Source organism: Choloepus didactylus, chromosome 1 (assembly GCF_015220235.1).
Source record: "Choloepus didactylus isolate mChoDid1 chromosome 1, mChoDid1.pri, whole genome shotgun sequence".
Classification (NCBI taxonomy): Eukaryota; Metazoa; Chordata; class Mammalia; order Pilosa; family Megalonychidae; genus Choloepus; species Choloepus didactylus.
This window is the reverse complement of record NC_051307.1, coordinates 314835-339146: the sequence shown is the minus strand read 5'-3', so window position 1 is coordinate 339146 and position 24312 is coordinate 314835. Positions and strand designations below refer to the sequence as shown.

Below are 24312 nucleotides of genomic sequence, written 5' to 3'. Positions count from 1 at the left end.
ATAAAGGCAGGGGCACACTTCCAACTAGTCACTGCTCGTGGACAGCCTGTGAGGAAGGCAAGCAGGAATGCAGTTTTTTCCAGGTTATTCAGGTATCACTCACTACCAGTGTCCATGTAGTCAAAATCTCGCCTGTGTTAAGTTTCTTCCTCCCTTAACCTGCCTAGAGCAGTGACAAAATTTCTCTCTCAGACAAGTGTGAGAGTTGTGAAGGCAACTATTTTGACATTACATTATTCTGAATTAGAAATTTATCCCCCTCCTGATATGGCGGTAGAGGGGTGAGATCCACAGGACAGAGTCCCACTTTCCATTATCGCTACTTGATTAAAATATAAAATTAATGATGATGAAACACTAGCTTCAGTTGCCTTAGAACCATGGTTCAACAGTAATATCTAACCCTTTAATTAGATAAATAAAACACCTTTACCAATTTCAAGGCACATCCACATACATGATCTAATTTCACGAGAACCCTGTGATGTTAATAAGACCGGTGTTCACATCTGTTTTCAGCAATGCAAATTCAGGGGAGATCCACATACACCTGCCAGATGCCAACTGCTGTGTGAAGACACTGAACACCCACCTGAGACAGGGTCCCTGATGCTAAGCAGCCCCGAGTGCTAGCGGATGGCCCATGCCAACAGCAGTCAAAAGGCAAACTGCAGAAGCCACACTCGATGCTGCACAAGTGCCCTGGACTATGCCCGAGCAATCGCGGACCTTTCCTGGCTGAAAGGAAGATGTCCAGCTAGTCCGGGAGCCTGGACAGAAGCCAGGGCTCCGGCCGCCTTGGCCCCAGCGGCACTGTCATCTCTTCCCCTTAACACCTGTCCACTCCCTTCCTGAGCTTAGGCAACTTTTTGCAGGCTTGTCTCCACATTATAGTCTTATCCCTCTTCCTTACCTATACATCCCTTATGTTTATCCAAGACAACAACAGTACAGGACACAGCTTTTTTATTGCAGTACTTGTCTCTATGTTTGTTCTGTCATTCAAATTATGAAAGTTCTTTGGGGAAAGGATCCAACCTTATTTAACCATCAACTCCTAGCAAACACACCTACAGCCACAATAATGAACTCAGAAAATGAAGAGAGCAATTTCACTGGAGAGAAATTAAGAGCCATCTGCAAAAACATCTGAAATGTGTAAAATCTCAGGTGCATCTATGTGACTTTCTTCGGATGATGAGCCATAACAAATCTAGCACAGTGGTTCTTGTCAGAACCATTCCTAATTTAAATTCTTCAGACTTCCCAAAGCACCCAATCACCAGAGTTCTCAAATCCACCCTGTTTCTTACAGCACCGCCATTAGAAAAAATGGTACAGTATCATAGAATTTTAAAAAACTTGAGTGTTAAATTAAAAACAATTGCTATTAGATGTTTCATTATGTGTAAAACAAAGCAGCATCTACCTCCACGGCTGCCGTGAGGCCTATTTATTAGATGGCTCTTTGGAGATTCACCACCCCATCACCAGCTAAACGCACCACTCGGAAACTTAAGAATACTAAACTACGAAAACAGGAGTTCTAAAAACGGAAATGCACTTAGATTTCAAAAACAGAGTTAAGAAATGTTTAGGTGCTCTTCGTCAAGGGCTGCAAATCTCCCTAGGACCCGGTGCCAGCTTCCTCGGCGGTGGGAGCCGACACCCGGGACGCAGACCGGGGATGTGACACCCAGCGCGGGGAGTGGCCGCCACTGGCCTCGGAAGCCAGTTACTCCCTCTCACTTAAACCACCATTTACCAGACAGAATTTCAAAAAGTAAAAATATCATAAGGGAAGCTGCCAGCAACCGCACTGTCGGGTGCTTTGCAGGCGTTAAGGTGTTCCAGCCTCATAAACCCGAGGCGGGAGCTCACGGCCGGGCCCAGACCTCGCCCGCGGGCCGGGGCCGGGGCTCCCGGGCTGAGCCCACCGCGCGGACAGCAGCCTCGCCAGAAGGGTCGTTCGCGCGCAGCCCCGCGCCCCTGCAGCCCCGCCGCCCGGGCAAAGGGCACAGGGCAAAGGGCAGCAACGCGGCAGCGTCCCCCGCAGCGCCCCCTCCGCTGCACCCCGCGGGAAGCGCCACGGTGGGGTGCCGGGTGTGAGGGCGGGGCCCGGGCGAGGGGCCGGCGGGACTTCCGCAGGGGAAGGGGGCCTGGTGTGAGGGGCCGGGGCGGCCGGAGTCCGGGTCAGGGGCCGGCGGAGGCCCCGCAGGAGCGGGGATCCTGTGGTGACGGGCCGGCGGGGTCCCCGCAGCGGAAGGGGCTCCCGGCCGCCGCCCTCACCTTCCGACAGCTCCAGCTCCAGCTCGGCCAGGCTCTCGCGCACCTCGGCGGGCAGCGGCACCGCCTCCAGCGGGCACCCGCGGTCAGCCATGGCGCTCCAGGCGGGGTGGCGACGTCGCTCCCCTCAGCCGAGAGCCCTCAGCCGCCCGCCGGGCGCGGAAGGGGGACGGCGGGCAGGGCGAGGCCCGGACCGCTCCGCAGGCGCAGGGGCAGCAGCTGGGACAGCCCTCCCAGCACCGCCGCCCCTCGCGCCTGGGCCCGCCCGGCCGGTCGTAGGCGGAGCTGCGCGTGCGCGGGCGGATAGGCAGCCGCGGAGAGGAACGCCCGGCCCCGCCCAGCAACGCCGAAGGCTCGCTCCATTGGCCCAGAGGACGCGTCGAGGTCGCCTTGGACTCCCATTGGGCGATGGGTGGGGGGAGTCGCGTTCCTCCCGTCACGCTCTGCGCGGGGGCGTGGCAGCGTGCGTGCTGCGGCGCGTCCGCGACCCCGGAGGCCGTATGGCTGACCGCCTGGCGCCAATTAGCCCGTTTGCTTTTCGGAGCCTCCGTGCCCCGGAGGAAAGCGCGGCGTTGCTGCCGGAAGGCGCCGTCCCGGTCACGAAGGCAGGCCCCGCGCCGGGCGCCGACGGCGTCATCTGCCGAAAGCGTCGTGCTGCAGCTTGGTGTGGCCGCGGCGCCGAGCGGCGATCTGGCTGCGGAACGGGCGGGTCCCTTGAGACGCGCAGAAGAGCGGCTGTGAGGAGGGCACCAGCCCCGACGCTCTCGAGAAAGGCAGGCGCAAGACTAACGTCCCGGGTGGGCGCCCCAGAGACGGGGAAGCCGCCGGCCGAGAGGGGTTTGCTGCGCCACGTTTGGGGCCCGGTGGGGATGTCGGGGCCGCGGTTGCGCGTGGGTCGCGGTGGCTGCGTGGGCGCCGTCTGAACTGATGAGGCTGGAAACGCGGCCGGGGACCCGCGAGACCCAGCCGGGGGACTCGGGATGCAGGACTGGACCGAGGGGCGGGTCCTGGAGCCGGGTGTGACTAGAGCTGCCCAGCAGATGCCAGGACTCGGTGGGGTCAGGGCATCCAGGCCTCACTGGAGCCGAGGTTGGGGTCAGCCAGAGCACCCGCCTGGCGGGTCCCAGGGGCCGTTCCAAGACACGGAACCAGGCCTCGCTTTTGCCAACTCCTAGTCGGTAAAAACGAGTCACCACATGGTGCCCGTTTCAAGGGGGTAGGAATTAAGGTCCGATCCTCTCAAGGAAGGAGTTATCAAGGAATTTGCAGATGTATAAAGAACAGCACGTGGAAAACGCTGTGATCCAGTGGAAGAAAGGATTAAAAGGCTTGGGGTTACGGGCGTTCTGAAATTTAAATACTCTGTGCTGCGAGATTACCTGCCCGATGACTGTATTCCCCGTGAAGGTCAGGAGATGAGCTGGTGAAGTGTGGGCAGGAGCTCACCAGGGTCTCCACCTGCAAGTAGCTTGCATAATGAATAAAAGCAAACTGGATAAAACTGAAAACAAGACAAGGGCCGTTCACAAACAAAACAACTATAATTTTATTCCCCTTTTTGTGTTTTGTTTTTCAAACAGTTTCCACCTGTACACTAGGAAAATAAACAAAAGGTAGCCGTCCTCAGCTTATCCTTCGTGGAGGCAGGCCTGCAGTGATTCTGCTCATGCACACGGCCTGTCCTCCTGAAGGAAAGGGACTAAAACACACTGAAATTGCAGCAAAAACACTCCATCTGGTTTTGTAGCAATGGATGAAGATGAGAACAATTAATGGCACTCGAAGGCAGGAACATGTGAGGGTCCCAGGCCACACCGTGGGCTTTCTTTGGGAAAAGAGAAAAAACAAATCTTCCTCAAATAGAATTGTCACAGGTAAGATCCACAAGGATTTTATTCATTGTTTAATCTTCTGGTGGCTGGATTTTTTTGAAGTGGAATCTAAGTATAAATAAAAATCACACAGCAATTTATTAGAAAGCTTCGCACATCTTTTAAAAAGAATTTCACTATTTCTGAATACTGCACCACATAATTTTGGCAAAACATGAATTACAATTAAAACAGCTATTGAATCATATCATGAAGGTTAAGGAACACTGGACTCGTCATATCCTCAGGTATCTGTATAAGAGTACAGAGACCCAGGTAGTGATGAAGTCATGAAAAATCAACTATCCTATTCGAGACTAGTATATTTATGTACGTATTTCTGAAGGTGTCTTTGTTATGATCTTTCTTCTAGTAAAATTAACAGTTGACTATCAGGATTAAAACTAATAGTTAAATAATAGAAGTCCTTTCTACATGATTTTACATTTCTAGAGTACAGTTTAATTTTTAAAAATGGTTAGAGAAGGATTTTTATTACCTGGTGGTATCCCCCCTAGTCTGTGCTGGATCATTTCCAAATGGTGAATATATTCTGTTAAGGAGTGTTCTGGATCTTGAGAAGCAGTCAGGGACCTTTCTGATCTTGAATTTGGGGATGGATTAGATCTTCAGACAACAAACAGACAAACGAGAGTTGAGAGAGAGGCTGGCAAGTGAGCTGAGGAAGTGTGCAGGCAAGGAGTGGTGCTGGGGTTCCCTCCTTCACACCCTCTCGACCTCAGAAGAAAAATCTTGTAAAGCCTTTTAAAACAAGTAGTCCAGAGTGCTTTAAAAAGCAACTCCTGTGCAACTTACGTATGAGAGTTTAAAATGAGTAAAGATGACATATTATTTTACTCACTACATCTTTACGTGTCTAATATCCAAACTGGGTTATTCACCAGGGCACCTCAGAGGCCCTACTCTCCTCTAAAAGGTGGGGCAGCCACCCAGAGCCTCTCTGTGACCTTCCCAAACGGTCTCTCGCTTCGGGAAAAGCCCACTACCGTCCAGTTCCTGCTGCCGCTGCCCTCCATCTCGTCTTCCACTGGGCCTAGTGAGCACCTGCTACCTGACAGGCTTCTGAATCTCTTCCAGGTAGGGACCATGTTTTATCCTTGCACAGTCTACCCACAGAGGCCTTCAGCCATCATTTGTTCTTTCAATAAATATTACCAAACCAAGCCATGGGGACACCTCAGCTCCAGACACACATCCCTGTGCTTCCCAGCAGGTGCGGGCTTCCAGGCCAATCAGGGACTTGCTCTGGGCCTGGCCAGGGCCAGCACTTCCAGAATCCTCTCTGAGGCAATTCACGTGCAGGTGGGAGGTCACTAGCAGGGGTCATCAAAAGTCAGACGTACAGTGAGCCAGAAAGAGTAGCACCCTCAAAGATGAACACAGGTTCTGCCATTGTCAAATCAGTAGCCTGAGCTGCTATGTGCCATAAGGACACTGCTAGCACGTGAGTGTCTCCCCTGTGCGGACCATTACACGCAGAAGTCGTGAACACAGCTCAAACCGAGACATGGCCAGCAGCACAGCAGACACTGGGTGAAAGGCAAATGGCAGCATCACACCCACTACTACTTTCATGACATCTTTGAACAGTTTGCCTTCTCTGTTAACAGTACTGCATGCTTGTATTTATAACCCTTGGAGAGCACAAAGGAAAATAAAACAACACACAGACACACCTCTTAATGTGTACATGGACAGATAAGTAGAAGCCTTGCTCCTGGAAGGTGTCTTCCAGTTACCAAGTTAAAAAATGTAAATGACTCAATCTAGTTTACTCATTCTAGCATTCAAATAAGATGTGTTATTTGACCTGGGAAAACAAATGGAAATCACAGCTGGAGCAGAAATGTGGAGGTACAGGGAAGTGAGGTATGAACGGTGATGACCCCAATTCTGGTTTTTTTTCTGGTGGCATACAGCCCAGACGGAGGCCTCAGCCTGAGGTGGTTCCACACACTCACTGCTTACAAACCTCGCAGGCATCAGGGAAACCTTGAGGGTCATGTTTAAACAAAATTACATTCTACAATGCGAAATAATCACAAGTCCAATTATTGTTTTTTAATTGAAAAACATTTTTTTACAAAAAACATTGTCACTGTAATGCTTCAATTACCTGCTGAAATGTTGATATGAAGATACACATGTGCATGTGAAAAATTCCACAGAAACAGATGACGTAAGCCAAGCAGGGCCCTGAATGTGCCCGGGGGCCCTTGTTTCCCAGAGTCCTCTCTTCTTTCTGGGGGACTCATGAGCCTGCAGCCCCACCCAGGGCCACAGGAGGCAGGCCGGGCCACCTGTCCACATCTGCCCACAGACAGTCCTCCCGGCTAGCTCCTAGAGTGACGTACCAGCCCGACAGCACCCACGACTGACCTTTCCCTCCTGCATGGTGAGGCAGAGGCCGTGGGCCTGGGGCTGCAGGCAGCAGCGTCCCGGGTCGGAGGGGACTCTCTTGTCTTGAGCGGAGAGCGCTGCTGTCTTGGCCCTGGTGCTCCTTCCCACAGAGTTATTTAGCAGTAAAGGAATCAGGAGAAGAAACGAATCCATTTTAATAAGAACACCCATATGTCACAATTTAAAGTTGTTAAGTCTTTTAAGAGTCTGCATGGCAATTTCAAAACATCTTTAAGCACCCAGATTATAAAAATTATACATAAAAGAGTGTTGGCAGAAGCCCCAAGTTGTGACCGCCGTTTTGTACTCCTTGAGGCTGGCCCTGACCCTGACTCTATGTGGGAAGCACTCGGTGCCCGAGACGGAGCAGGACAGGCCCAGAGTCTATCTCTACGCAGCTCTGAGCGTGGGCTCAGGAGGCAGCCGGAAACCCTGGAGACCCCGGAGACTCCCAAGTGTGGGCCTGGGAGGGAGGTGCAGACATTGCTGAAATGACTAATAAAATGTGAAAACCCAAACTGACAGGACACTGCCAGAAAGCCTGGCCCCCAGGGCAGCGGCAGTGGCTTGGGGGCTCCCCGTTGGCACGTTCTTCCCGAGGCGACTGTCTCTGGGGGCCAGCGGGCAGCTGCACCGTTCCTGCTGAGTGGCAACGGCCCAGCACAGCACCTGCCTTCCTGTCAGCTCATTCCTGAACAAGCATCACCTGCTTCATGGCAGAGAGGCTCAAACAGGTGGCCCTGCACCCTCAGCCCCCGTTGGATCTGCCCACCCACTTCGGGCTGTGGGCGAGCATTGGTCACGCCCCCAAGTGCATCTGCAGCCAGTGGGCAGCTGCCTCCCCAGCTCTCCTGCTGGCCCAAGGTCCAGGACCCCACACCGTGTCCACTTGGGAGCCTGAGAACTTTATAGTGTAGGTAAGATTTGACTGAGACAAAACTGAGCAACGAAGCTCTAAAAAGAAAGATGCGGAAGTACGAAGTACAACTTCACTTGATGAAAGCCAACATATTTAACATTTTTCAATCGCTGGTAAGCTCATCTGAACACTTTTACTCATTAACATGACCTGTATACACCATGGTCTTATGCACAATATAAAAACCACTTTTCCTCTGGCAACAGCACTGACTGAATTTACGGATTTTCTTATCCTGCCTTTTTCCACCCACTGGCACCATCATAGGAAAGGCTGTAGTCAACAAGGGGACGGATGAAGACAGATGCTGACCGAGGCCCTACCTGGGCAGAGCATTGTGCCCCGCGTGGCAGTCCCTTTGCGGTCTACTTCTTGCCATTTCTTAACCAAAAAACGTAATCTGAAAGAAACAAAAGAGCCAAAGAAAGCACATTTTAAAAGTAAAGCAAGACAGGATGGAAAGGAACGACGACAACCCTCAGACTGGCTCCCCATCCAGTCCCACCGACGCGGCCCCCAGGGATGGAAACGCCCCCGACCCTCAAAGTGGGTCGGATTCAGAGCCCAGAAGTCCTGATGCGCCTCAGCGTCCACTGTGCACCAGGCAGTCCGCAGGCACGCGTGCGGTCACATCTGTGCACGCGCCACCAGCCCCCAGCCCCTGCCGGCCACCAGCACGCAGCACCAATCAAACAGCGGTCCCACTGGTCAGTTCAGTTCTATCAGACCACCGCTCTGCAACACAGGGATGGCGAGTGGGTGGGCAGACGGGTGGTGATACAGCCAGGACCCTACCGTGGGGAGAGGACACAGCCCCAGGGGACTGCGGAAGGCCGAGAGCACAGCAGCCAGTGGGCTGCTCCTCTCCCAGGCAGGCAGGCCCAGTGGACAGGCTGTGTCTGCCCAGCACTTGGCCCAGGACCTGAGCTCAATCCGTAAATGTAACAGGCTTCCAGGCAGCTCTTTGCAATACTTTCTGGGGAGAAAACAAGGGACCAGGCAGGCTCTATCTCTCCTGTTCAGACAAATGCCAGAGTGTGTCTACAAGGGCATAAGGGAACAGACAAAGCTGCTAAAAATGAAATGGATTTTCATTGTTTTAATTTCAAAATTGAAATTTCCAGTAACACCGGGGAACCAAATACCTGGCTCCATATTTGATGCCCTATGAAAATAATGGCTTAGGAGAGTAAATGATGCTGTGCTGGTTTGAATCTGTTATGTACCCCATAAAAGACAATGTTCTTTTAATCCACTTTTGTGGAGGCAGACCTGTTGTGAGTGGGATCTTTTGATTAGGTTGTCTCCGTGGAAATGTGACTCACCCAACTGTAGGGGGAACCTTTTGATTAGGTTGTTTCCATGGAGATGTGACCGCACCCAGTCAAGGTGGGTCTTCATTAGTTTCCTGGAGTCCTTAAGAGAGCCCAGGGAGAGAGAGCTCAGAGCTGACAGACCCAGATGCTTGGAAATGCTAAGTTACTGTTAGAACTGTAAATCTGTGAAGTAATAAACCCCCATCGTGAAAGCCAGTCCATTTCTGGAATTTTGCATTCCAGCGGCGTGAGCAAACCGCAAAGGGCGCGGTGTGGTGGGGTGCGACACGTGCAGCTGGCAGGGAGGGTGAGGGCAGGAGCCCCCGCAGCCCAGGCTCCCGCACCAGTTCCTCAGAGAGTGGCTCACGCCACCGTCCAGACTAAAGGCTGTGGAATAGCTGCCCACTCGCTTCTACTTAGGCACTGAGCCCCTCTTAGGTGATATGCATTTGACTAAAGCATAGGAAATTGAAACTTACAAAGTGAAATACAGTTTGAACTTCACCAGATGTGCTTGTTATCAGAAAGAATCTGGGCATGGCACCCGTGAAAGGACAGGATGTTCGTTTATAATAAAACAGCATCCTCAATCTTTAGTAAGAACCAACAGATCTGCACAGCACAATTTCTTAAGTGTCACCTTATTCCTTTAAGGTCTCAAATACCGTTTACCTTAAAAGAGAATACATTTGTAGCATCTGAAAGAATACAACCGACCAGACACCATGACAACATGTCACACCACGCATGAAACGGGAGGTGGTGCCTGGCAAGCTGGAGGGCGGTGGGCAGGCGCGTACCTCAGTATCGCGATGACCACCCGGACGGCGGTTCTGAACCTCGTGAAGGGACGAGATGCGGTAACTTTCTTATCTGCTTTGGAAGGAAATACTCCCAAATGAGCAATCATTGAGAGCGTTTCCTGCTCGGAATCCTGGAATCCACCAATTAACAGTAAAAGATACTTCTTTTGATAAATCAGGGCTTTTCTAAAGCTTTCTGCTCTCAAATAATGCAGGTATAATTTTTCCATCTAAAAGGGAAAAAAAAGTAAAACAATCATAGGAAACAAAGACATCTTGCTGAAAACTCTCATATAGCAAATCTGTAGCTGTTTCCTCAGTAAATCTCCCTAGCAACCAGGCTTGACCAGTGTTTATAGCTAGAGTCAGCCTTGCTGTTCAAAGACACATCTGTGTTTATGTGTTTATCAGATACACTGTGGGATCCCACAACTCCTCTACCCTCCACAGCACCACCTAAGGAGCCCAGCAGTGAGGTAACCTTGAACTTGATCACCTAAGTGTGGTTCAAACTGGGGGGTCCCAGCCCAGAGTCATGTATACAGAACTTAGCATCCACACCCCAATTTGCATTCTCCTCCCTTGAGACGGTCCACGGCTATGGCTACATCGTCAGAAGTACTGACTAGAGAATCACAGTAGAGACTGTTTTATGCCAAATCAAAGCATTACACATTTCACCCTTCACTCATAAGCACTGGAACACAATATTTGTATACAACTTGACCACATTTCAAATGGAATTTTATTGTCATTCAGTTCCCTCATACTGTAATGGCTTGACCACTAGAACAAGTGTGTCTTCTCACCATAAACAGGCACCCACTTGGCAGATAGGTCAGCAAACAGGCCTAGCAAACGCACAGTTCACAGCCATGAAAACGCCCTAGCTGCAGGGGAGGTGCACGCCTCGTGCTGCTCTAGGGACGTCTTACCTTGACGGTGTGGGCACTTGCTTCCTCACTTGCAGCTGGTGCCAGCAGCCCTGGGTCTGTGTGTCTCGCTGAGCTCTGCAAAGCCATCCTCTCCTGCTTCCATGCAGACCTGCCCGACTTCTGGAAGAAGCCACAGCCAGCGTGAGCTGCAGTTGTTCTTAAAATACTTAAAAGTGACAGAAAGTGCAGGAAGCAGGACCCCAGGGAGAAGGTCATGTATAAACACCTTGTTTTTTCCACCGACGTTCCCTTGGGCCCTTCAAGGATGGAGCCCATCACAGCAGGGAGGGCACCTGGGTGTGCATGCCAAGTTGGGGTGTGTGTCTCCCAAATGCCAGGACCTGGGCTCCAGGCACGTCGCCAGCAGAGGCCGCAATCACTCCACACCCCAGAGCTGGTGTGTCCACCCCATGTGCATGCTGCACTTCCAAGTAGTTATTGGGTATGATTAATCAGATATGTAAACACTTAGGAAGGACTTATTACATGCCATTTAATTAAGTATGATTGAATAGAAGGTACATTTCTTATCAACAGCAAAACTGCAAATATTTATGAAATAACCCCGCATTCAAAGTTTGAAACCCAAGAAGCCCCCTCATTTTCTCTGGTCCTAGAAATGCAACCCCTGGCAGATGGAACTATCTAATTCTACTCTTGCTGCGTGAAAACCTCAGCAAGGGCCCCACACAAGAGTCATTCAGGCCAAGCTGACATGGACTGAGCATGCACAGCATGGCCAGGACGACTACCAAGAAAGCACAAGAACTCAAAGCACCAACAAGAACAACATTAATGCACGGAAGACACGTCCATGGAGACGGGGGCAACAGGTGCCACTAAGACCCCGGGGCTGGCTCCGAATGCAGGCGTCCTTGACCCGCCCCACCCAGGGTGATGGAAGAAGGAACATGCCAGGGCGTGTGGCCAGTGGCTTCCAGCCGGCAGCCTGGTCATGACAACCCACACGTCCACGAGAAAGGGTAAGAGGAGGACGGGGGAGTTTTTGAGAGCAGGGCTGCCACGACGCCACGGCCAGTGAGCCACATGGTGTGCTCCCCATGTGCACCAACCTGCGGAGGCACAAGGAAGAGCTGCACCTTTCCTGCTTCTGCAGCTTGGCTGCAAAGAGCCGCTCTAGGAATGTGAGGCATTTTGGAAATAAAGGGAAAACTCCAGGTCACTCTCACCCCACTTTCAATTTATTCACTAAGAATATTTATTTGCTGGCTTCTTTGTTAACTCTCATACACAGGCAAAAATGTTCTGCCAGGGACATGGGCCCAGCAGGATGCCCTTGACAAAGAATGCCCACAGGTTTGTGTGGGTTCCAGAGCAGCAGATGGGCATTTGTCAACCCCGAGGGCAGCTCATTTGAGGATGCAAATGTGGCGCCTTCTTGTTGCTCCCAACAAAGAACACGAGTTGCCTTGGTGGTCGGACCCAGCTGCAGAGAAATCAGGATCCAATGTCAAGATACAGAGGTCCCCGTACTTTACCTACAACAGGGCTTGAAAATACATAAAACAAAACCGGCTCAAACTGAAGCAGAAACAGACAAGTCCACAATTATAGATCAATGCTGCTCTCTGTCAGTAACTGACAGAACAAGCAGGAAGAAATTCACTAAGGTCAGAGAAGATTTGAGTAGCACCACAAACCAATGGGTCTAATCAAGCTAATGAAACACTCCACACAACAGCAGCAGAACATGCTTCCTTTTCAAGCGCACAAAGAACGTTCACCAAGAGACCAAATCCTGGGTCAATAACAAGCCTTGCTAAATGTAAAGGAAATGAAATGATTCAAGGTACCTTCTCTGACAATAAAGGAACTGAGCTGTAGCAGAAGGACATCTGGAAAATCCGCAAATGTGTGGAAATTAAATATTGTATTAAGAAATTCATGACTTGAAGAGGAAGTTCTAAGAAAAATCAGAAACTAAAATTAAAATACAATTTATCAAAATCTGTGGTATGCAGCCAGAGCAGTGCTGAGAGAAATTTACAGCCCTAAATATCTACATTAAGAAGGAAGAAAGAGCGAAAATCAACAACCTCCTAACTGAACAACTGGGAAAACTGGTGAAAGAACAGCAAACTAATGCCAAAGCAAATAGAAGGAAAGAAATAACAAATATTAGGCAAAAATAAATGAAATGGAAAATAAAAAAACCAAAAGAATCAATAAAAACAAAAGTTGGTTCTTGAGACGATCAATAAAATAGACAAACCCTTAGACGGACAAAGACAAAAAGAAGCTACAAATAAATTTGGGAAGAGAGCATTACCACAGCCCTGAAGAAATAAAAACATCATAAGAGGTTATTATGAGCAACTGTATGTCAACAAACTAGACAACTTACATGAAATGGCCAACTTCCTAGAAGCACATGAACAACTTACACAAACTCGAGAAGAAACAGACCTCAACTAACCAATCACAAATAAAGAGACTGGACTTAAAAGTTACTACAAAGCCACAGTAATCAATACAGCATTGTACTGGCACAAGGACAGATATATAGACCAATGGAATAAAATTGAGGGTTCAGAACACAACCCTCACATTTATGGCCAACTGATTTTTGATAAGGGGGTACAGACCACTCAATTGGGAAAGAACAGTCTCTTCAACAAATGGTACAGTAAATCTATATCTCCACATGTGAAAGAATACAGTGGGCCCCTACCTAATGCCATATACAAAAACAACTCAAAATGTATCAAAGACCTAAATATAAGAGCCAGAACTACAAAATTCCTAGAAGAAAACAGAGAAGCATCTTCAGGACCTTGTGTTAGGCAACGGTTTCTTAAACATGACACCCAAAGCAGAAGGCACAAAAGAAAAAATAGATTAATGGCACTTCAACAAAATTAAGATCCTCTGTGCATCAAAGGACGTTATCATAAAAGTAAAATGACAGCCTACAGAATGGGAGAAAATATTTGGAAACCATATATCTGATAAGGATGTAATATCCAGAATATATCATGAAATCCTACAACTCAACAACAAAAAGATAAACAATCCAATTTAAAAATGGGCAAAGGATTTGAATAGACATTTCTTCAAAGAAGATATACAAATGGCAAAAAAGCACATAAATAGATGCTCAACATCATTAGCCATTAGGGATATGCAAATCGAAACCACAATGAGATACTATTTCACACCCACTAGAATGGCCACTATTAAAAACAAACAGGAAATAACAAGTGTTGGAGAGGATACTAGAGTAACAGGGACACTATTCATTGTTGGTATGAATATAAAATGGTGCAACCACTGTGGAAGGCAGTTTAGCAATTCCTCAAAAAAATTAAGCATAAAATTACCACATGACCTGGCAATCCCACTTCTAGGTATATACCCAAATAATTGAAAGGGACTCTGTGGTGATTTGAAGCAGTATATACCCCAGAAAAATATGCTCTTAAAGTTAATCCATTCCTGTGAGTGTGAACTCATTGTAAGTAGACCTTCTGATGAAGCTACTTCAGTTAAGGTGTGGCCCAGCCCAATCAGGATGGGTCTTATTCCTATTACTGGAGTCCTTTATAAGTGGAATAAATTTCAGACAGACAGAGAGAGCCACAAAAGCAAGCAGCTGAAATCAGCAAAACCCAGATGAGAAGCAAGAGAACAGCCTTCCATGTTACAGGAACCAAGGATCACTGGCAGCCAGCCCTAGAACACCACAGTCTTAGGGGAGAAAGCATCGCCTTGATGATGCCTTGATTTGGACATTTTCCCAGCCTTAAAACCGTGAGCAAATAAATTCCCTTTGCCTTACCCAACCCAATTCATGGTATTTGCTTAAGAAGCTTAGGAAACTAAACAGACTTCAAACATATATTTGCACACCAATGTCACTGAGATGAAATATTAGAATAAGCAAATTCATAGTGTCAAAACTTAGAACACAGGTTACCAGGGGATGGGGTGGGGGTAGGGAAACTTGTACATAGTTTCTATTTGGGATGACTGAAGAGTTTTGGTAATGGATGGTGGTGATGGTAGCACATCATCATGAATGTAATTAACAGCACTGAATTAAATACTTGAATGAAAAGGGGGAAATTTTAGGTGGTATGTTACTAGAATAAAAAAAATTTTTTAATCCATGGCACTATACAACACAGTGAACTTTAAGGTAAACCATGGACTATAGTTAGTAGTACAATTATAAAAATGAGCTTTCATCAATTATGACAAATATACCACACCAAATGCATGTTGGTAATAATGGGGTGGTAAATGGGAACTCTATTTTATTCATGAATTTTCTATAAACCCACAACTTCTCTAATAAAAAAGAGAGAGAGAGAGAGAACCCACAGGGAGCAGCCAGAACCTGGAAGTAACGGAACCCAGAAGAGAAAGGAGCAGACGCCACCGTGTGTGCATTGCCACATGACAGAAAAGCCAAGGACCTAAGGGTCACTGGCAGCAAGTCCCAGGAATCCACAGTCTTCAGGAGAAAACACTGTTTTGCTGATGCCTCCATGCTGGATTTCTCCTAGTGTCAAAACCATGAGCCAATAAATTCCTGTTGTTAAGCCAACGCCCTACTTTGTATTTGTTTTATCAGCCAGGAAACTAAAACACCAATTAATAAATGTATAAGGAATGACAATTAGAAAATCACCATTTGGCAACTATCATAATGAATCATGCAAAAATCATAAGTAGACGCTAAAACATATGGGTAAAGTTTGAGTGACAAAATTTACATAGTCGCAGTTTAACTCTTTCTAAAACAGTTATAAGGGAAAAATATAGTAATTTTACAGTGGAGAAACTTGACAGAAAACACTTTAACCAAATGATCAACGTTAACATCACCAGTGACTGGACAAGTTGGCATTATATGCCCCTGACGTGGTGCAGAGGGAAGTCAGCATCACAGGGGTGGTGGTATTCAGCAAAAAAAATGTATAACCTGAATCTAACCATGAGGAAACATGAGACAACTCAAACTGAGGGACGGTCTACAAAACAGCTGGCCAGAACCCTTGAAGAATATCAACATAATGAAAGACAAAGAAAGAGAGGAACCGTTCCAGCTTAAAGATGAAGTGGACTTGACAGCTGAATGAATATGTAATCTGGGATTTTCTTTTCCTGTATTATTGGGATACTTGGTGAAATGTGGAAATGTGCCTAAGTTATGTCCACTAGATAATGGCATCCTAACAATGTTAACTTCTTGATTTTGATAACTGTACAGTGGTTATTATGACAGAGTGGTTATTATTTCACCAGTTAATGAGAAAGAAGGTCTTTATTTTTAGGAAAACACACATTGAAGTATTTAGGGATGAAGGGGCATCAATATGTCTGCATCAGAGTCAGGGAAAAAAAAGGATAAAGCCAATGTGATAAAATGAATCTGAGAGGTATATGAGAATTATTTACAACTTTTCTGTAAGTCTGAAATTATGTAGAAATAAAAGGTTAAAATTAAAATCAATCAAAAAAAATTATGGGATGCAGGGGAGGCAGTACAAAGAGGGAAATATATAGCCTAAATGCCTAAATTAAAAAGGAAGAAAGAGCTAAAATCAAAGGCTAATTGAACAGCTGTAGAAACCAGAGAACAAAGAGCAAACTAATCCCAAAGCAAGCAGAAGGAAAGCAATAACAAAGAACATGGAGTAAATAAATGAAATTGAGGAAAAAAAAAAAAAAAACAATACAGAGAATCAAACCAAAAGTTGGTTCTTTGAGAAGATCAATAAAATTGACAAACCCTTAGCTAAGACTGACAAAGACAAAAAGAGATAAGATGCATATAAAATCAGAAACGAGTGTGGTATCATTACCACAGAAATAAAAAAGATTGTAAGAGGATACTATGAACAGCTGCGCACCAACAAATTAGACAACATAAATGAAATGGACAATTTCCTAGAAGCACACGAACAACCTACACTGACTCAAGAAGAAATAGAAGACCACAATAGACCAATCACAATAAAGAGATTGAATCAGTCCATCAAAAACCTCCCAACAAAGAAAAGCCCAGGACCAGATGGCTTCACAGGTGAATTCTACCAGTCATTCCAAGAAAAATTAATACCAGTGCTGCTCAAACTCTTCAAAAAAAACTAAAGAAGGAACACTACCTAATTCATTCTGTGAAACCAACATCACCCTAACTCCAAAGCCTGATAAAGAAACTGCAAGAAAAGTAAGCTACAGAACAATCTGCTAATGAACATAGATGCAAAAATCCTCAACAGAATACCTGCAAATTGAATCCAACACCACAAGAAAAGACTTATACAAGATGACCAAATGGGGTTTATCCCAGGCATGCAAGGGAGGTTCAACACAAGAATTTATACACATTAATAAATTGAAAGGGGAAAAACCACATGATCATCTCAGTTGACAAAGAAAAGGCATCTGACAAAATCCAGCATCCTTTCTTGATAAAAACACTTTGAAAGGGAGGAACTGAAGGAAACTTGCTAAACATGATGAAGGGCATATGAAAAACCCAACAGGTAACATCAAACTCAATGGAGAAAAACTGAAAGCCTTCCCTTTGAGATCAGGAACGAGACAAGGATGCCCACTGTCACCACTGTCATTCAGCATTATGCCAAAAGACCTAGCTAGAGCAATGAGGCAAGAAAATAACAGGCAACCACATTGGAAAGGAGGATGTAAAACTTTCACTATTTGCGGATGACATGATCCTATATTTAGAGAGTCCTGAAAAAACTATGACTAAGCTACTAGAGCTAATAAGGTCAGCAAAGTAGCAGAATATAAGATCATCATGGAAAAATCAGTAGTGTTTCTACACACTAGTAATGAGCTACTGGAGGAGGAAATAAAGAAAAATATTCCATTTATAATTGCAAATAAAAGAACCAAATACCCAGGAATAAACTTAACCAAGGATGTAAAGGACCTGTACACAGAAAACTAGCAAACATTGCTAAAAGAAATCAAAGAAGACCTAAATAAATGAAAGGATGTTCTGTGTTCATGGACTGGAAGGCTAAAGGTCATTTAGCTGTCAATTCTACCCAAACTGATCTACAGATTCAATGCTATACCAATCAATTCTAATAGCTTACTTTGCAGAAATGAAAAAGCCCATCATCAAATTTATTTGGAAGGGTATGGGGCCCCAAATAGCCAAAAACATCTTGAAAAAGAAGAATGAAGTGTGAAGACTAAAATTTCCTGACTTTGAAGCCTACTGTAAAGCTTCAGTGATCAAAACAGCACGGTACTGGCATAAAGACAGACATATTGATCAATGGAATCCAATTGAGAATTCAGAAATAGACCCTCAGATCCATGCTCAAACAACTTTACTAAAAGAAATAAAAAAGGACCTAAATAGGTGGAAAGATATTCCATGCTCATAGATAGGAGGCTACATGTTGTTAAGATGCCAATTCTACCCAAACTGTTCTACAGATTCAATGCAATTCCAATGAAAATTCCAAGAACCTAGTTTGCAGACTTGGAAAAGCTAGTTCTCAAATTTATTTGGAAGGGAAAGGGGCCGCATTCTAAAAAAGGAGAACGAAATAGGTGGACTTACACTTCCTAACTTTGAAGCCTACTACAAAGCCATAATATAATGGTCAAGACAGCACAAAGTACTGGCACAAAGACAGACATATCAATCAGTGGAATCGAATCAAGAGTTTAGAAACAGACCCCCAGACCTAGGACTGACTGATTTTTGATAAGACCCCCAAATCCACTGAGTTGAGACAGAACAGTCTTTTCAAAAAATGGGGCTGAGAGAACTAGATATCCATATCCAAAAGAATGAAAGAGGACCCCTACCTCACACCCTAAACAAAAATTAACTCAAAGTGGATCAAAGACCTCAATAAAAGAGACAGCACAATAAAACTCTTAGAAAATAATATAGAGAAACATCTTCAAGACCTAGTAACAGGAGGTAGCTTCTTAGACCTTATACCCAAAGCACAAGCAACACAAGAAAAAATAGATAAATGGGAACGCCTCAAAATCAGAAGCTTCTGCGCCTCAAAAGACTTTGTCAAAAAAAAAAAATGAAGAGGCAGCCAGCTCAATGAGAGAAAATATTTGGAAACCATGTATCTGATAAGACACTAATATCCTGCATATATAAAGAAATCCTACAACTCAGTAGTACAAACAGCCCAATTATAAAATGGTCAAAAGATACGAAAAGGCATTTTTCCAAAGAGAAAACACAAAGGGCTGAAAAACACATAAAACAATGTCCATCTTCACTAGCTATTAGGGAAATGCAAATTAAAACCACAATGAGATACCACCTCACACCAATAAGAATGGCTACCATTTAACAAACAGGAAACTACAAATGCTGGAGAGCCTGTGGAGAAATTGGAACTCATTCATTGCTGGTGGGAATGTATAATGGTACAGCCACTATGGAAGACAGTTTCGCGGTTTCTCAGAAAACTAGATATTGAGTTACCCTATGATCTGGCAATTCCACTTCTCAATATATACCCAGAAGATCTGAAAGCAGTGACACAAACACATTTGCATACCAATGTTCATAGCGACATTGTTCACAATTGCCAAGAGATGGAAACAATCCAAGTGCCCTTCAACAGACACATGGATAAACAAAATGTGTTATATACATACAATGGAATACTATGCATTAGTAACAGGAAACAAGGTCCTGAAACATGGCAACATGGATGAACCTTGAAGATACAATGCTGAGTGAAATAAGTCAGACACAAAAGGAGAGATATTATATGTTACCACTTCTATGAACTATCTGAACAATGTAAACTCAATGTCTTATAATGTAGAATATTGGGAACCTAGTGATAGAAGCTAGTGAGGGGGAATGATAATCTAATATGTTCAGATATGTTAATGGGAATGGATAGGGGTGATGACTGTTGATGGGATTAAAAGTATCAGAATTGTATTGAATGTGAATAGGGGCATCTATCCCACAGATCAGCAGTACAAATATAGATAGGTGTTGGCATAATATACTTTTAAGGTATGACACTAGTGGAGAGTTGACAACAGAATGGTATATGGGAAAAATCTACCTACCGCATATTAGGAACTATAATTAATAGGAATACCAAACTAGAACCATACAAATACTAGGGACAAATAATTAATGGCTGAAAAGAGTTATGAGGTGTTTTGGGTCATGAGAATTGTTTAAAATGCAGAGTGATGAGGACTGTACAACTAAGTGATCCATCCAGCTATGGATGGATTATCATGGACAGAACATATGCTATGTGAACATAGGAACCCTCTACTTTATAAGTCAAGTCCTCGATCTTGAGGCTTGCTCTGGTGAAACTTAGAGCTGTAAAGGGGAGACTAAGCCCACCTATAATTGTGCCTAGTAGTCACCTCCAGAGAACTTCATTTGTTGCTCAAACGTGGGCTTTCTCTTACTAAGCCCAACACTGCAAATAAACTCATCACCCTCCCCCCGACATGGGACAGGACCCCCCAGGTGAGTGAGTCTCCCTGGCAACATGGGACATGGATTCTGGGAATGAGCCTGACCCTGGCATTGAGGGGTTGAGAATGCCTTTTTGACCAAAAGAGAGAAAAGAGAGGCAACAAAATAAGGTTTCAGTGGCTAAGAGAAATCAAATAGAGTCAAGAGGCTGTCCTGGAGGTGATTCCTATGCAAGCTTCACCTAGATATGCCAAATGACCACAGCATGATAAGCCGAAGTCAACAGTAGTTCCAAAAACCCTAAAGAATACCCAGGTCCCAATCTGAGACTCTATAAAAGTTTCACTCACTAAGTTTATTCTTCAGAAACTTAAATCCTCTAGAGACCTCCTATGCCAGCTAAGTCCCCAAACCCAGAGGCAATAGTCTCTTCAAGAACATCAAGCAGTTGTGTCCCCTTTTCCCATAATGTCGACACCCCTTTTCAACATGAACAAGTTAGGGTGGCCACTGCCTAGACACCCCTGAAGATCAGGAAAGTGACTCAACTAGAGGAAGAGGTAGCAACAGACAAGACGAAATTTAACAAAGGATTATGAATACTCAATCTCTATATAATTTTCTTTTTCTTAGTTGCTGGGGTATTGGAATAGCATGGCATCCTTTGAAATTTGCTCTATAGCTACTTGTTAAATTGTAATTTGAAAGCTGTCACCCTTTTGTCTGCATGTTATATCTCAGTATAAGGAAATAACTGAAGCTATGGTACTGTAACTCATAACATTTTTGGAAATTTGCTCTTTAGGTATTTGTTAAATTGTGCTTTGAAAGTTAACACTTTTCTGTATATATTCTATATTTCACAACAAGGAAATAACTGAAATTGTGGAACTGGAACCCATAACATTCTTTGAAATTTGCTCTCTAACTACTTGTTAAATTGCACTTGGAAGGTTAAAAAAAAAAATGGACTGAAGTCTCAAATATAAGAGCCAATGCCAATGCTGAGCGAAATAAGCCAGGCACAAAAAGAGAAATATTATATGCTACCACTAATGTGAACTTTGAAAAATGTAAAACGAATGGTTTATAATGTAGAATGTAGGGGAACTAGCAATAGAGAGCAATTAAGGAAGGGGGAGCAATAATCCAAGAAGAACAGATAAGCTATTTAACATTCTGGGGATGCCCAGGAATGACTATGGTCTGTTAATTTCTGATGGATGTAGTAGGAGCAAGTTCACAGAAATGTTGCTATATTAGGTAACTTTCTTGGGGTAAAGTAGGAACAGGTTGGAAGTTAAGCAGTTATCTTAGGTTAGTTGTCTTTTTCTTACTCCCTTGTTATGGTCTCTTTGAAATGTTCTTTTATTGTATGTTTTTTTTTCATACAGTTGATTTAAAAAAGAAAGGAAAGTTAAAAAAAAAAAAAAGAAAAACAAGGGAAAAAAAAAAAAAAAAAAAAGAGCCAATGCCATGAAATCCCTAGAAGAAAACGTAGGGAAGCATCTTCACAATCAAGTGATAGGCAGTAGTTTCCAAGATCTTACAGCCAGTGCACAGGCAACAAAATAAACAGGCAAATGGGACCTTCTCAAAACTGAATATTTCTAGGCTTCAAAGGACTTTATCAAAGGGTGAAAAGGCAGCCAACTCAATGGGAGAAAATATTTGGAAACCACATCTCTGATAAGGGTTTGATATCCAGAATATATAAAGAAATCCTACAACTCAGCAATAAAAAGACAAACAATCCAGTTTAAAAATGGGTAAAAGACATGAACAGATATTTTTCCAAAAAAGAAATACAAATGGCTTAAAACGCATATAAAAAGATGCCCATAATCACTAGCTATTAGGGAAATGCAAGTCAAAACTGCAGTGAAATACCATATCACACCTACTAGAACATCCACCATGAAACAAACAAGGAACTACAAACGTTAGAGGATGTGGAGAAATAGCACACTCGTTCACTGCTGGTGGGGATGCAGAGTGGAGTAGCTGCTGTGGAGGAGAGTTTCCCGGTTCCTCAGGAAGCTAACTATAGAGTTGCCTTACAGCCTGGCAATCCCACTACCTGGGATACACCCAGAAGATCGGAAAGCAGGGACACAAACAGACATTCGCATACTGACGTTCACAGCTGCATTATTCACAATTGCCAAAAGATGGAAACAACCCAAGTGTCCAATGAATGGATAAACAAAATATGATTATACACGTGACAGAATACTAGTCAGCCATAAGAAGGAATGAAGTCCTGAAGCAAAAACATGGATGAACCTTGAGGACATTGTATTGCTTGAAATAAGTCAGACACAAAAGGACAAATATCGTATTATCTCACTAATATGAATTCACTGTAATTGTAAAATCATGAGTTAAGATCTAGAATACAGGTTACCAAGAGATAGACTAAGGGTAGAGAATGGGGAATGGTTGCTTAATATGTGCAGAATTTTTAACTAGGTTGAAAGTAATTGTTTTGGAAATGGAGAGAGGTGATGGTAGCACAGTATTGTGAGTATAATCAACAGTGCTGAAGTGTGTGTGAATGTCTTTGAAAGGGGACATTTGGAGTCATGTATGTCACTGGAAGGAAAGCTAGAGGCTAAAGCATAAGACTGCGTAACATGAACCCTGTGGCGGACAATGACTGTAGTTAACAGTACAAATATAAAAACATTCTTTCATGAACTAGAACAAATGTACACCACTATTATAAGGAGTTAATTATAGAGTGGTAAGTGGGGAAAAAATGCACCTAATGTAAACTATGGACTATTGTTAACAGTAATATTTTAACATTCTTTCATCAACAGTAACAAATGTACCTCACCAACGCTAGGGGTCAGTTATGGGGGAGAGGGGATACAGAGTGGAGGATACAGGGTATTGGATGTTTTGGGTTTTCTTTTCTTTCTTTTTTTGGAGTAATGAAAATGTTCTAAAATTGATTGTGGTGATGAATGCACAACTGTGTGATGATATTGTGAGCCACTGATAATATATTTTCGATGGAATCCAGGGTGTCCGAATATATCTCAATAAAATTTCATTTTTAAAAAAATCAACATAATCCACCATGTCAACAGAATAACAAGAAAAACCTCATGATCATATCAATAAATACAAAAAAGCATGACAAATTTCAACATCCTTTCATGATAAAAACTTGCAGCAAACTAGGCAGAAAAGGGAAGTTCTTCAAACAGATAAAAGAGATTCACAAAATAAATTACAAGAGAGAATTCCTTCCCCCTATGACTGTGAACTAGGCAAGCGTGAATCCTCACCACTTCTCCTCAACAATGTACTGGAATTCCTAGCCAGTGCAATGAGGCAAGAAAAAGAAACAAAAGAATTCAAACTGGAAAGAAAGAAACAATTTGCTGATGACATGATTGTCGATACAGAAAATCTAGCAGGAAGACTCATAGGGCTAAAAAAACTTGAGTGTTGCAGAATGTGAGGGCAACATTAAACAAAACAAAACAAAACATACTTCTATATACTAGCCATGAATAAATAGAAAGCAAAATTTTTTACAATTACCACTGATTATAGCCCCCTAAAAAACAAAATATTCAGTATAAATCAGTAGAATCTGTATGCTGATCACTACAAAACACTGAAGAAAGAAATGTTTAAAAAATCTAAATATGGAGAGGATCTAAGATGGCAGTATAGAGAGGAGTGGAAGCTAAGTAGTCCCCCTGGAACAACTAAAAAAAACCAGAAACAACTAGCAAATAATCCAGAATAACTGCAGGGGGACAAATGTGACTGTCCACTCATCATACACTAACCTGAATTGGGAGGATTGCCCGAGATCACAGCACAAAACCTGTAAGTACAAACTGCGGATCCAAATCAGGAGACCCCGCCCCCCACAGCCCGAGCTACAAAGCCTCGTGGTGCCAGAGAGAAGCTTCCTCCCAGCAAGCGAATATAGCTCAGCTGAGCTCCAACTGGGGTTTTAATTTGCGAGTATGAACTGCTCACTATGAGGTACAAATCCCCAACAAGTAGACAGAGGCTTTGGGTGATGACTGACCTTGGAGAGCCGGAGGGTGTCCTCGGACTAGCTCTGTTCCTTTTTCGACTCAGTGGAGAAAGCCTCGGCCATTTTCGGTTCCCAGTTCTGTGACCCAGACAAGAGTATAGCACAGGCAGAGAGAGACCATTGACCACTGAAATGCTAATGACCTCCCCCTAGGGTGACTATCTTCTCTAAGAGGAAAGGTGTGGGGCCCAGCTAAACTACCTGCCTTTCATTCAGAACTTACACCAGTCAAGAATTACAGGCT

The 24312-nt window shown here is 44.5% G+C and overlaps 2 protein-coding genes across 7 annotated transcripts in view; both read right to left on the bottom strand.

The window, feature by feature from the left end:
* Window positions 1–2582, bottom strand: part of DIP2A (disco interacting protein 2 homolog A) — a 123842-nt gene extending 121260 nt beyond the window's left edge. For 5 of the 6 annotated variants that reach the window (XM_037829979.1, XM_037829965.1, XM_037829986.1 and 2 more), the window contains exon 1: window positions 2290–2581. Coding sequence is in view for 5 of the 6 variants with exons in the window: in XM_037829965.1 (XP_037685893.1) it covers window positions 2290–2380 (91 nt within the window). In the remaining variant the exon portion in view is untranslated. Of the gene's footprint in view, window positions 1–2289 lie in introns of all 6 variants that reach the window. The other variant, XM_037830004.1, reaches the window with a different exon arrangement.
* Window positions 2583–3808: 1226 nt separating this feature from the next.
* PCNT (pericentrin) overlaps window positions 3809–24312 on the bottom strand; it is a 179207-nt gene continuing 158703 nt past the window's right edge. Inside the window, 7 exon segments of the mRNA XM_037829956.1 lie at window positions 3809–4226; window positions 4657–4671; window positions 4673–4784; window positions 6558–6678; window positions 7821–7897; window positions 9614–9846; window positions 10552–10671. Of these exon segments, the coding sequence (XP_037685884.1) occupies window positions 4179–4226; window positions 4657–4671; window positions 4673–4784; window positions 6558–6678; window positions 7821–7897; window positions 9614–9846; window positions 10552–10671 (726 nt within the window). The 3' untranslated portion in view covers window positions 3809–4178.